Here is a 14,908-nt window from a genome sequence, read left to right as displayed (position 1 = left end):
CTTCTTATAAATCTTGCTGTATGTAGTAACTGTTGGAATGTCCCGACGTAACAAACTATGCGGTACACCGAATCGAATACCGGGGAGACTGGGATCCATCGAAAGTGAATGATAGAACCGGGATACTTTATATAAACGTGTTGTATTTAGCACTGACTGTATTGTATTTATTATCTATTACGGGTGAGTTCGATCATCAATGATCGAAAAGTTGACACAGAGGCGCCACCATCAACAGTTACTACTAGTTACATACTATAGTCTCTATTCAAAAACTTTGATTGACTTTTTTTTGTCGTATATTAATATGTACATTCTTATTACGCTCTCCCCCACAGCCTTTTTTCTTCGGCTGACCAGGTACCAAAAAAGCTACGAAAATTGAGGCGTCGGGGGCCTTCACCGGGCCAATCATGTTCACCACCAACAACCTTCAGGCCGCCACGCCCGTCGGTATACAATACCAAACGACGACGGCGTCGGCGGCCGATGTGAACAAACAGATCAAAATCGACGCCCAGAAAGCGACGCAGCAAACCCCGGAATTCAGTACCTTCTACGCGAACGTGAACATGATCCAGAAGCTGACGCCCACCTCGCAGGCCCTCAGCACGGTCAACTTGGCCCAGTTGGCTGATGATACCAAAACGGTGCAGTACTTGCAGCCGTTCAGCTACGCGAACTGTGCCCTGGTGGCCAATCAAATGCAGATTCCTAATGGGGTCACCGGGATAACTGTCGATGGAAGACAGCTGGTCGTCAATAAGCCGATTACTGTAAGTTCATAATTGGATGTAGCCTCACCAATAGCAAAGCTAATGTCCTTTGATTTGTAGTCTTTTCAGAACACTATCTCCAATATTAGCTTCAAGTGCGATGTCTGTGGTTTGATGTTCAACCATCTAACTCTATTGAATCATCACAAGCGTACCCATAACCAAGATGGGGAGCCCACTTCGGATGCTATCACCGTCGTAACGCAACCACAGAGTCTTGTACAAGCCCAGAACATCATTTCGGAAACCGGCCAGAACTTGGGCCAAATACAGATTGTAGCGACGGAAGCTCTGGAGCCAGCGACACATCAAGTCACACAGGTAACTCAACAACAGCTGGAACAACAAGCAGCAGTCGCACAGCAGCAAGCTCAACAGCAAGCCCAACAGCAGCATCAACAACAGCAACAGCAACAACAGCAGCAGCAGCAACAACAACAGCAACAACAGCAGCAGCAACAGCAACAACAACAGCAGCAGCAACATCAGCAAATAGTTCACGTAACCCATGTGAAACCGGAAAAGGTACAAAAATGTATCACCTGTGGAGGGCCTATCCAGAACAACCCCAAACGCAAAGGTCCTAAACTGATACGGTGTGAGACCTGTATTAGCAACGACAATGCCCACAACGTTGGACGGCGTAAGTTATTGAGAAATCCAGCTTGTCCCCAATGTATAAAACACTTTCTTTCCCACCTACAGCTACGCAAATCTTCGTGGCACCAGACGGTGACATCAAGTTCGAAATAGGGGAAATCCCGGTCGCCAGCAACAGTAATTCACCGATCGAAACGCTGATGCCGACGCAGATTACCACCATCAAGACAGAGCACCAGGTGTCACCGGTGGCACAAATGACGACGACGGTATCAGCACCCCAACAGGCACAGACGGTTCATCCGGTCAAGAAGCGCAACCTTGCCACGGTGACCAAGTGTACCAAATGTAACGGATCCGGTGTAATCATCGTGGGGGGTAATCCGAAGCAGAAGCATCTGCACACGCCCACTACCACGGTTACGGTACAGCAACCGCAGACGTGAGTGTCGGTTATTGTTTATTAGGATTACTTTAAGTTTGTTGTAAAATTTATTTAATTATTCCAGGCAAGAGAAACCATTCACCTGCAACACCTGTGGTGGAAGGTTTTCGCGGTATTCCAGTTTATGGTCCCACAAGAAGCTCCACTCCGGCGAAAAGAACTACAAGTGTAACGTATGTGGGATAGCATTTGCCAAGGCGGTTTATCTAAAGAATCATACTCGAATCCATACCGGAGAGAAGCCATACAAGTAAGTTGAACGATAATAATTGTAGAAACTGAACTTTGGCTGAGTATACATAATGTATTTTTTTCCGTCAACAGATGTGGGACGTGTGGCATGCAGTTCTCCCAATCCCCCCATTTGAAGAATCACGAAAGGACACACAGTGGTGAAAAGCCGTACGTTTGCGAGGTGAGTGTTACTGATTTTCAAATAGTAGTTTTTTTTTCTTTTTATTTTATTCTTTTTTAATCTAAATAACTTGGCGACGAGTTTGATGTGGGATCCTTGACTGCATAAGTATTAAAATCAAGATGAATCTCGGCAGTTTGACATTGACGTAGCCAGTAAGGCCATTCACCTTAGAAAAGGCCCGTAGGGCACCCAGGTGGCGGTAATTAGGCTGCCGGTTGCAGAGGCTAACAAAGCGAAGATAATGGGCATACTCAAGGTAGGCTGGTCGGAGTGCCGGTTGAGCATACAACAACCTCCTGAAATTTGCTTCATGTGTTTCGGGAAGGGTCATGAGTCGTGGAAATCCAATAATCCTTACAGGAGTAAGCTGTGCAGAAAATGCGACACCGAAGACCGTAGGGCAAGCGATTGTAAGCAAATAGCTAAGTGCCTGATATGTGTCGACAGAGCAGACAACGGAACATAACGCAAAGTACTATAGCTGCCAAAGCCCCGGCGTCAAAATCATCATAGGAGATCTAAACGCTCAGGTTGGCCAGGAGGAGAAGTTCAGAACGACTAACCAGCCCCCACTTTGGGGGAGGTTAAAAATGCCATTCACCAGCTCAAGAACAATAAAGCTGCTGAAGGATGGTATCGGAGCTGAACTCATAAAGATGGGTCCGGAGAGGCCGACCATTTGTGTGCACCGGCTGATAGGCACAATCTGGGAAACACAACGGAGGAGTGGAAGAAAGGGATAATATGCCCCATCTACAAGAAAGGCGACAGTTAGATTGTGAGAACTTTCGAGCGATCACCATTCTAAATGCGGCCTACAAAGTATTATCCAAGATCATATTTCATCGTCTGTCACCTGCAGTAAACGAGTTCGTGGGAAGTTATCAAGCCGGCTTTGTTGACGGCCGATCTTTACTGTACGGCAAATCCTCCAAAAATGTCGTGAATATCAGGTCCCAACGCATCACCTTTTCATAGATTTCAAGCCGGCATGTGATAGTATCGACCGCGTAGAGCTATCGAAAATCATGGATGAGAACAGTTTTTCCGGGTAGCTAACGAGATTGATAAGAGCGACGATGGAAGATGTGCAAAATTGTGTGAAGGTTTCAGGTGAACACTCTAGTTCGTTTGGATCCCGCCGGGGACTACGACAAGGTGCTGGACCAGTGCTGGGAATGGTAATAGTAGTAGGCATGAATTTCGAGAAACACAGTAGTTCAAAAACGCGAATCTCATCAAGTAGCCTATGTTAGGTGCATAAGTCTTCTAACGTCTGGTGCTTAGGACGATCTTTGGCGGTGTGCAGGAGAACGGTGTGTGGCGGCGAAGGATGAACCACGAGCTCGCCCAACTCTACGGCGAACCCAGTATCCAGAAGGTGGCCAAAGCTGGAAGGATACGATGGGCAGGGCATGTTGCAAGAATGCCGGACAGCAACCCTGCAAAGATGGTGTTCGCTTCGGATCCGGTTGGTACAAGAAGGCGTGGAGCGCAGCGAGCTAAGTGGGCGGATCAAGTGCGTATCGATTTGGCGAGCGTGGGGTAGAACCGAGGATGGAGAGATGCGGCCACGAATCGAGTATTGTGGCGTGAAATTGTTGATTCAGTGTTATCTGTTTAGATATTAACTAAATAAATGAAATGAAATCTACTCTGGACGCTATCCAGGCGGTCCTTTAGACAGCTGAGGTGGCAATCGAGCATAAAAAGAGCGGCATCATGTAATCGTAAAACAGTACAATAAACTCTAGTCCCAGAGAAATGGAGATAGCGATTCTCACCATCTTGCACCGAGATAGGACGTAAAGTTTAGAACTCTATTCACGAGATAGCAAATAATAACAAGACATATTACCCATAGATGGCTTGGCTGGATGGCTACCAACAAGTTTTATTAGGTAAACGGAACAGGTGGAAAGAGGATCGTGCGAGCACAAAGGTGCGGCTGAAGCCTCGAGAAGGAGACTGAGGGCCCTTAAGTTGTGACCGTGGTCGTGAACAGTCCAAGAAGCATTGTGCCTAACAGTTTTTCCTAAAAAGTTATATAGTGTCCCGATCACCACTCCTAGTGGCTGGTTGGATCGGTAAGAGTATACCGGTCTCGCCCTGCACGACTCCAAATCGTTACGACTAACCGTAAAAAATAAAAGCCGGTGTTTGTCGAAAATCGCTCTCGGAAGTTTCAGCGATCCGACACGCCATCCGCTAATCGCTAAGGACAAAGATCTGCGAATCTCCATCCTGCCAGAAGGGTCCCAAAAGGAAACCCACCAATCGACAGCAGTCAACAGTGTGCATTTAGACCAGGAACCTGGGGTTTAGGACGTTTCCTCTTCAGGGTGCGTCGAGCATATCCTCAAGGGCTAAGAGGTCGTACCAGAAACGGTAAAAATTCGTAACTGCGCGGTTGTCACTCTTGATGTGAATAATGCGTTCACCGCCTCAAGGTACCGTTGCAGTTGTGTAAGCTTTAAGGAAGCAATTTTGATAGTCTGTATGAGACAGAGGTTGGACAAAAAACGCTCGAATTATCGCGGGAGTACCTCAAGGTTCAATCCTGAGCCCGATGTTATGGAATGCGAAGTACGATGACGTACTGAGGCTGCCCCTACCGACGGGTGTTAAGATTGTTGGCTTCGCCGATGACATCACCCTAGTGGTCTATGGCGAATCGATGGAGGAAGTTGAGTTTACAGCAGCACACTCTATCTCCATAGTTGAGGAATGGATGAAGTTTAGACAACCAGGACTGCGTCACAGGACCGAGGTGGTGGTGGTCAACAATCGCAAGTCCGAGCAACGGGCGCTTAACTCGTTAGGTCAGTGATCTTCAACCTAACCGATTACACGGGCCGCAAGATTTATGAGGGTTAATTTTAACAATTTTGGGATTAAATCACTATTTCTATGAAAACGGATACAGTACTGACCCGATTTTGTCAGCCCCCGATTTTGTCTGCCCCCGATTTTGTCTACCCCCGATTTTGTCAGCTTTTTCACCCGATTTTGTCAGCTTATTTTAAATTTGTCAAAAAATTGTTACAGCTAATGCTCGATAACTGGGTGCTATTTAACTGGGCTGCTTTTTAACTGGGTGCTCGCTAACTGGGCTGTAGCCCAGTTAAAAAACAGTTAAACGTCAAAAACTTTCACCATCCCGTAACTGACGAGGGGCGTGCAAATGCAAAATAAGGCGAACACGAACACGACGCGATTCCAAAACCGAATGACGCCAACCAAAACTTTGCATCTAAGTCCCCCTCGATTTTTATTTGAATGTGTGTGTGCGTTGGAATGGCAGTCCAGTTATCGAGCACTGCTCGCTAACTGGAAGGTTCTCTCAGCCCAGTTATCGAGCATAAGCTGTATCGTTATGTTTTACCACGTTTACATTAAAATTAAAGATGATGTTTGATGTCATGTACGCATGGGCGTAGCCAGAGGGGACAATGGCAATGCCTTTTATTAAGTGTTAAAAATCGATATTACCAATATAAGTATCCGATCACGGACACTTGACGGATGGGCAACTCCTTCGTCTGAAGAAAGTGCCAGCGGGAACAGCAGCTGACGATAGCTCGACTCAACTCAACAACTCAATAGTCTTGAAAAAGACTGTTTTCTTTCTGGTGTCCAAGAAAAAGAAACCTTCACTTTAACTTTTACCGATTCCGATGTTTATTCGTCGATGATTAAAAGAAAACTGATCCTCTACAAACTAACTCATTCTCTTGTTGTCCAATTTACCACCCACCAATCAGCATAAACCTCTTCTCCATTGGTCGACGCGACGAACTAAACATGTTTCTACATGTTCGTTACACGTCTCTCTCCACGTGCAGTCCGCGTGATGCTAGCCGTCTCACGACGCTCATCAGCCGCCAGCCAATACATAATCATTGCCATTAGGATGGGTAATGCGTGTTACAATAATAGGGTGTACGGCGATAGGGTGATGACCGTTAAGATATTCTTAAACGTTCGCTCTGTGCGCGAACATTCTCCCCGGGCGAAAAGATAAATGGGTTATACAAAGACGGAGAACTAGGGTTTCCAGAAACCTTCTTGAAACAATACGAAGGTATCTGAACCAAGCTATTGGAAGGATAACGCACAACTGAATTATGTAACTCCTTTGGATCTTTGGCGATTCCGAAGGGCGATTTCAAACGTTGTGGATTGCCGTAAACGAACTTTGCAATGTCAAGATTCTTAAGGAGCTCCGACAGCCGATTATCTACATGATCGTTCAGACGGGAAGGCTTCGCTTCACGCAACTCAGGTTTATGCACTTTTAATGTGTTCATGGAACAATTTATAACAGAGGTGGAGGATGTTTCAGGCTGAGAAGCGGACTGAGCAATCCTTTTGTCGGAGTGAAGAAGAGTGTGGTGTTGTGCTTGACATTTAGCACAGGTGTAAGGTGAAGAACACGCATTACCTTTATGGCCCACCCTAAGACAGTTAAAACATGCTCTTATGCTTCTTACCTTGGCTAGGCGCTGAGCGACGGTCATTCCTCGAAATAGCTTGCACTTGTTGGCTGGATGAGTTCCCGATTGACACAGCTTACAAGTTCGATCCAAAATAGTAACTGCGCAGGAATTGAATATGTTGTTTGGATGGTAGCTGGGCTTTCCGACGGACGATGATGTCTTCGTTGTGGCAAAAGGTTTGGTGAACGATGCTTCCCAGCGCTCCAACACAGCGCAACGTTTACTCAAGAACTCCATGGTGTCCTTATAATTCGGCAGCTGCTTATGAGGTATGGAAGCTTCCCATTGAAGCCTCGTTTCCTTGTCCAATGCTGCTGCCAAAAGATTGACCACGAAGCGTTCGGAGAATCCGGTCATCTCTTCGTCGAGTAGGCTTAATCCATCCACATGTTGAGTGACTTTGTCGATGAGCGTTCTCAGGTCCTTGGCGTTCTCCCGATGCATCTTCGGCAGTTCCAGCAGGCCGTTGATGTGGATGTCCACTATGACTCGCTTGTCCTCGAATCGGTCCTCCAATATTTTCCACGCATGGGCATAATTGTTCTGACATAGCGTGCGTGAATCAATTATCCCGGCAGCAGTGCCGACCAGAGCTCTGTCCAAATGATAGAGCTTAATGGCGTCTGAATCGGCTGATGTTCGCATGACATCCAGGAACATGGCCTTGAAGCGTGGCCAATTCTCTGGCTTCCCGTCGAAGGAAGGGATCGGTGCCTTCAACGGCTGCTGCTGTATAATTATGCGTGGAGGGTCCTGTGCCTGCTGTGTATTTCTTTGTGCATCATTTGTTGTGATAGTGATTGACTGCACAATCGTCTCAAGCAACGCACACGTTTCAGTGTGTTGCGTTTCGAACAAATCGTACGCTTCGATTTGCTCGTCCATCCGTTCATCGGAAATGAGCCCGATGATTTGCTCATGGTACTGGCGATACTCCTCGTAGAATCGATCCAGTTTCTTCGAATACACAGCCAGCACAGCCATATTCGGTGGAACGGATCCAGCTCCTGCCATTCCATCCAACGCCTTGCGAATCTTCGTGACTTGCGCCTTCGCCTGTCCACGCTGTAACACCAGGGTCGTAATGTATTCCATCTTGTCTCTCTTTTCACTTTTTGGAGGTGTGCGATTCAATGGCATTTTGTGGCACTCGCGCGCGGACTAATACGTGTTAAAAGTATCGGACAAACTCGGTTTCCACTGTTCCACTCGCGCGCGATTTACTTTCGGGTTTAAACTTTTTCGGTTTACTTCAAGTTCATACACAGATGTTTGGCGATCATGCCGTAATCACTCGCGCGCGACTTACTTGCGGGTTAAACAGATAACGGACAATACTCCAGCTGGAAGCGAAACGTGTTCGGACACGTTCGAGAAAATATCCACTTAGTTTGGCGATCCGTTCACTTGCTCGCAGTTCGACAGGTACTGTGATGCGCTCCCTCGCACCACACAACAGAACGTGTTCGGACACGTCCAGGAAAAACCACTTGGCGATCACGCCGGAAACACACGCGCGCGGATAACTTACGGTTTGAAATATCGGACTAGCACTGTCACACACTCGCGCGCGACTTACTTGCGAAGTATTTATCGATTCACCAAAAACACTCTTGGACAACCAAGGAATATTTTTTCCAAAGACTCCGTCGGCTATCGTCACAGCAACAATTTTGTCGCAATCGTCAGATTGGCGACAGAGGTAAGCGGACTGTATCGGTGCGGGTGTCTCAATCGTCAGATTGACGACACGCAGATGCGGATCGCTCGGGGATCCGGCTCGAATGGACCAAAAATATCCGATCACGGACACTTGACGGATGGGCAATTCCTTCGTCTGAAGAAAGTGCCAGCGGGAACAGCAGCTGACGATAGCTCGACTCAACTCAACAACTCAATAGTCTTGAAAAAGACTGTTTTCTTTCGGGTGTCCAAGAAAAAGAAACCTTCACTTTAACTTTTACCGATTCCGATGTTTATTCGTCGATGATTAAAAGAAAACTGATCCTCTACAAACTAACTCATTCTCTTGTTGTCCAATTTACCACCCACCAATCAGCATAAACCTCTTCTCCATTGGTCGACGCGACGAACTAAACATGTTTCTACATGTTCGTTACACGTCTCTCTCCACGTGCAGTCCGCGTGATGCTAGCCGTCTCACGACGCTCATCAGCCGCCAGCCAATACATAATCATTGCCATTAGGATGGGTAATGCGTGTTACAATAATAGGGTGTACGGCGATAGGGTGATGACCGTTAAGATATTCTTAAACGTTCGCTCTGTGCGCGAACAATAAGGGAGGGGGAGCCCCTGATAAAAAAACTGGCTACGCCCTCTTAAAAGACTATGTAACACGTCCAAATTTGAAAAATAGGAACAATATAAAATAACCCGATTTTGTCAGGTTCCCCATTTTGTCAGCCTAAAATTCATCAAGGGGCTGACAAAATCGGGTCCTTACTGTGATACATTTCTGGGAACTTTATGATCAAAGCAGAGGGGTTTGGAAGCAAAGATATAAGTGACAGAGAAACAATGCCATGTTTATGATGAATTATGTTAGCTATTATAAAAGAATTCATGTCGAAAAAACTCATGTTGAAATACATGTCAAAAGCTAGGGACAGAGCTTTATAAGTACATTTAACTCAAATTTGATCAACATGTCACTTACTGTATTGGACAATGCATTTGCAACTTTTCCAATTAATAATGCAGAATGGTCTACTTTAAAGGTTTTTATCTATTTTTTATGGATCGATTCATTTTTCATTTTAAAGGCAGTAACGTTAATTTTTTTGACATATTTCTTAATTCACACAAACCAAACATTTGACAAAACAGATTGATAATATCTTCAGCAAGGTTGTACATTAAGATGAGATTAACAATTATGGAGAAGATACTTGTCTCTTTTAAATAAATCGTTCAAAATTGTTTTCGCGAAATTCACTTCAATCGGATCGATATTACTTTTGATCTCTTTGTATTCAATTTTTAAATACTTAAAAATATATGTTGTCAGAAAAATTGCTCATTTTGTATGGATGATCGAAAAAGTTGCAAATGTATTGACCAATCATGTATATCTCTTTGCGTTTGGGCTCCTCAACCATACAAAAAGCAGTCCATATTCAAATATTTCGAATAACATAGTTTTCAAAAATTTACAGAATAGGAGACACTTTTGAAGTCAAAATGCAGACACCTCTGCAAGACTAAGATCCTGGTTAAATTTTGCAAACTGAAATATGTTCAGCAGAGATATTTTTAGATATTTGAAGACTCTTGCAGGCCCTTAGCCTTCCTTTTAACATTCTGTCATTGTTCGAGCCCAGCAGGGTGGGTCGAAAGGCAGCGGACTGTAATACACTTTGGGGGGAAAAACACGGCGGAACAAAACACTTCGCGGCGAAAGGATCACTTCCGCGGGAGGATTGGCAAGGGCCAACTTTTCTTGGGATGCGAAGGAATTGAACGCGGACGGCTACGCTTAACTACAAACTTTATTCTCTTCTCTTTACATTAGTTTAATAATGATTTACTGTTTCTACGCAAACGATGCGTTCTCGGCGTCGAGTGAAAGTGAACTGATGCAGCCGTTGAGACTGCGGTTGGCTTGAGCATAAGTGGTGGGAAAAAGTAAAAGACATACGTCTTCGATGTCGTTCACGCTGGCGAACGCGTGGCGCTCGTTGATTGGCGGCAGAGTGTTGATGGGTTTGCTGGCAGTGGTTCTCGCTTCCGTTGGGAGACGGAACATACACCCCCCGTTGAGGGTACTCAACAATCCTCACGGAGCGGTTGGTCGGAACCAGGTTGGTTGTCCTCGATGGGTAGCACCGACAGCTTGTTGATTGGACGGCGGAAGGGTGATCCTCCTGTGTACACGTCGACAGCTCGGACTAAGCCATCGTCACCAGGGTAGACCGCTGTAACACGGCCCATCTTCCAGTAGAGCGGAGGTTGATTTCGATCGTGGAGTAGAACTACCATGCCCTTCCTGATGTTGGGCACAGTTCGGAGATTCTTCTTCCTTGGCTGTAACGTGTTGAGGTATTCCCGGCTCCATGCGCGCCAGAAATGTTCTCGCATTAGCTGGAGATGCTGCCATCGAGTCAAGCGGGTTGCGTTGACATGTTCTAGCGAAGGCTCGGCCATGGCGGTGAGCGGACGGCCGATAAGGTAGTGGGCCGGTGTAATCACCAGCGGATCTGCAGGGTCGTTGGAGATGGTGAACAGTGGTCGAGAGTTCAATACCGCCTCGATCTCAACCAAGACGGTAGACAGTTCCTCGAACGTTAACTTGACGTTGCCGACGATGCGCTTGAGGTGGGTCTTCGCAGATTTCACTGCGGCCTCCCATAGGCCGCCGAACTCCGGTGCATCCGGCGGGATGAAATGCCACTCAATCTCACGGGAGCGGCAGAAGTCTTCGATGGTCGATACTGATTGTTGGTCTTGGAATTGTCGGTATAGCTCGTTCAACTCGTGGTGGGCTCCTCGGAAATTGGTGGCGTTATCCGAGTGGAGCTGTTGAACCATGCCTCGTCGTCCGATAAAACGCTTAAGGGACGCCAGGAAAGCATCGGTGCTCAAGTCCGACACTGCTTCCAGGTGGACAGCCTTGGTAGTCATGCACACGTAGACGGAGACGTATGCCTTGATCAACGCTGGACGGCGCGCTCCTTGCTTGATGATGAACGGGCCGGCGTAATCTACGCCGGTGACGGCGAACGGAGGTGATGGTACAACTCTGGCAGCAGGCAGGTTACCCATTAGCTGGCTGTTGTTGCTTGGGTTGACTCGGAAGCATCTCACACATGTACGGGTGATCAAACGAATGGTGGAACGAGCATTCAGGAGCCAGTCACGTTGGCGCAGGGCCTTCATCAGGCCGGTCTGCCCGACGTGAAGCAGTTCGATGTGCATCTGTTGCACCAACAGGCGTACAACCGGATCCTTATCCGGCAAGATGATGGGATGACGATTCTCGAAGGGTAGCAGCGAGCGATCCAAACGGCCGCCCACTCTCAATAGGCCATCAGAGTAAATCGGACGAAGGTTGGCGAGTCTCTTACAGGGTTCGTTGGCTTTCACTCGCTTAATCTCGTCCGCCAAATGAACGAGCTGGATTACGTGGAGGATGGCTTCAGTTGACCGACGAAGTTCACCAACGGTCAGATGCCGGCTTGATACGCGCTGATTGCGAGGGTTTCGGCAGTTGTTGACGAATCGCAGCACGTACCCCATGATACGTTGCATAGTTCGGAAGCTACTGAACCTGGAGAAAAATGGAAACGGTTCGATACTTACAGCCGGACTGGTTATCACTCCTTTGAGTTCGGGCAACTGATCGTCTGGAACGAACTGCGGCAAGTCGATGTCGTATTCCACCCTTTGGAGAAAGTCCGGGCCATTCCACCAAAGCTGGTTGTTCTTCAGTGTTTCTGGTAGTTGGCCTCGGGAAACGATATCAGCGGGGTTTCGCAGGGACCGAACGTACTCCCATCTGTAGTCTCCGGTATTCTCTTGGATTACAGCGATTCGATTTCGTACGAACAACTGTAGTTGGTTGAGAGGCTTTCGTATCCAGGCCAGGACAATCGTACTATCGCACCACAGCACAATTTCCCGGAACGTCATGTCCAGGGCTGGTAACACCCTTTGCACCAACCGGGTGAGCAGGAGAGCGGCGCACAACTCTTTCCGAGGAATGGAAAGGTCATGCAGAGGAGCCAACTTGGACTTACTGGTGAGGAGTCGTAGTTTCGCCGAACCGTCGGCAAACAAGCTTCGCAGGTAGACACAGGCCCCGTACGCCACGGTTGAGGCATCGGAGAACCCGTGCAGCTCATACGCAATCACTTCATAGAAGGTTACGCATCTCGGGATATCGATTTGGTGCAAATGTGACAACGATGTTTGCAATTCTTGCCACTCTTGCGCTGTTGCTTCGTCGACCGGATCGTCCCAGCCGATCTTGAGCTGCCACAGTCGCTGAGCCAGGAGCTTCGCCAATACTATGACCGGCGACACCAAACCCAAAGGGTCGAAGAACTTGGCGATCTCCGAATACATCATTCTCTTCGTCACACGTTGCTGGTCGGCTGCTGTCGTGGCCTTCGGATGGTTGGCGATGAACAAGGTATCAGCACTCGGGTCCCAGAGCAAACCGAGCACCTTGATGGCTTCGTTCACTCCTCGTTCTTCCAATGGCTTCTTCTGCTCGCGATCTTCTTCGGGGATGTGCTCGAGAAATTCTTCGGAGTTCGAGCACCACTTGTGGATGGGGAATCCTCCTAGCTCCAGGAGTTGCTTCAGTTGTCGCTGGGCTTCGATGGCCTCTTCCACCGAGTCTGCGCCGGAGAGCACATCATCCATATACGTTTCCTCTTTCACGATACGAGAGGCGATTGGAAAGGCATCGCCGTCTTCTTCCACCAACTGCACCAAGCACCTAGTAGCTAGGAATGGTGCCGATGCGGTACCGTAGGTAACGGTAGACAACTCCAGGACCCGCAGCGGTTGCAACGGGTGGGGTCTCCAAAAGATTCGCAGGAAACGATGATCTTGTTTCGCATGCAGTACCTGACGGTACATTTTGGATACGTCTCCGGAGAACGCTATCTTGAACTTCCGGAAGCGCAGGACGATGAAATGCAGATCATTCTGTACTACAGGTCCTACCTGCAGCACTTCGTTCAGGGACAGCTCGGATGCTGAAGACTTGGCGCTGGCGTCGAACACGACACGACATTTCGTGCTCGAGCTGGAAGGTCGTAACACCGCGTGATGCGGCATGTAATACGCTAGCTGATTTGGAGGGTCGTCGGTTTCCCGGACTTCGTGGCAGTGTCCAAGAGCTTCGTACTCCCGGAGGAACTCCACGTACTGCGTCTGCAGTTCTGGATTGCGGACGAGTCTCTTCTCCAGCAGGAACCTCTTGAGTGCTAGAGCGCGGCAGTCGTCTAGCTGGTTGATATTCTGCTTGAACGGTAGCTTCACGATGAATCGTCCATCTTCATCTCGCTGATAGGTGGACAAGAAGTGGGCTTCGCAGGCCAACTCCTCGGATGAAAGCTTGGGAACGTCTGGCACTTCCTCGATTTTCCAGAGCTGCTGCATCATTCGCTCGACATCTTCGACGGTAGCGTGGTTGGATTGCTGGACGGAAACGTTTGTGACTTGAGGCTCGACGATGACGCCGGATACGATCCACCCGAAATGAGTGTCTCGCAACATCGGAAGGTTGTCCGCTAGATTGAGCTGACTCGGTTTCAAAATGTCGAAGAATAGTTCCGCGCCGATTAGTAGATCCACCTTGTCGGGTGTGTGGAACTCAGGATCGGCCAGAACCACTCCGTCAGGAATGTCCCAGTGGTTGATGTTGATCTTGGACGATGGAATCGTGCCCGTCACTTTCGGTGTCACTAGGCACTCCAGGCTGGCTTGAAAGCTGGACACTCGGGATCGAATTCTCAGGGTTACCTTGTCGCGGGCCAGAGTGCGCAAGGCGTTGATACCAGTAATCGGGACGTTAGCTGGCTTCTTCGGTAAACCTAGTCGATTTGCTAATTCTTCGGTCACAAAATTTACCTGAGAGCCGCTGTCCAGCAGGACACGACATGGGAATGGCTGATTTCGCTTGTCAAACACCTGCACCACTGCGGTAAGCAGCAGTACCGTCTTGGACGACTGGGCGAAGTTCGACGAACAGGTAGTGGACACAGGCTGGCCCACAGGAGGATTCATCTGCCCCGACTTCGGTTGTTCCGGAGCAGCCGGAACCGGTGGTAGGTTTACCACGGACTCCACGGGAAGGGAAACGTTCGACTTCGTCACTTGGATGGGTGCCCCATCATCATGGAGCAGCGTGTGGTGCCGGCGTTGGCACTTGCGGCACGACTTATCGGATGGACACTCTCGGGAGCGGTGCCCTTTACGCAGGCAGTTGAAGCAAACTCCTGCAGCTCGAACCTTCTCTTGCTTCTGGGAGGCACTCAGCTTGTCCAATGCGGTGCACTGGATGTTCCGATGATCACCACCACAAATCTCGCACGCTTGCGAAATAGTAGTGGAAACTGCATGGCTCTTCTGGGATTGCTTCGGAAGTTGCTGGAATTGCCTCGGCTTCACTGTAGGGTTTGTTGTTGGAAACGCTG

General features: G+C 48.2%; 1 protein-coding gene across 1 annotated transcript in view; it reads left to right on the top strand.

The window, feature by feature from the left end:
• LOC5577430 (zinc finger protein 600) overlaps window positions 1-14,908 on the top strand; it is a 32,905-nt gene that overhangs the window by 13,490 nt on the left and 4,507 nt on the right. Inside the window, exons 2-6 of the mRNA XM_021846969.1 lie at window positions 339-776; window positions 837-1,419; window positions 1,482-1,818; window positions 1,886-2,071; window positions 2,146-2,236. Of these exons, the coding sequence (XP_021702661.1) occupies window positions 414-776; window positions 837-1,419; window positions 1,482-1,818; window positions 1,886-2,071; window positions 2,146-2,236 (1,560 nt within the window). The 5' untranslated portion in view covers window positions 339-413. The remainder of the gene's footprint in view (window positions 1-338; window positions 777-836; window positions 1,420-1,481; window positions 1,819-1,885; window positions 2,072-2,145; window positions 2,237-14,908) is intronic.

Source organism: Aedes aegypti, chromosome 2, assembly GCF_002204515.2.
Source record: "Aedes aegypti strain LVP_AGWG chromosome 2, AaegL5.0 Primary Assembly, whole genome shotgun sequence".
NCBI lineage: Eukaryota > Metazoa > Arthropoda > Insecta > Diptera > Culicidae > Aedes > Aedes aegypti.
This window is presented reverse-complemented; position numbering and strand designations above follow the sequence as displayed.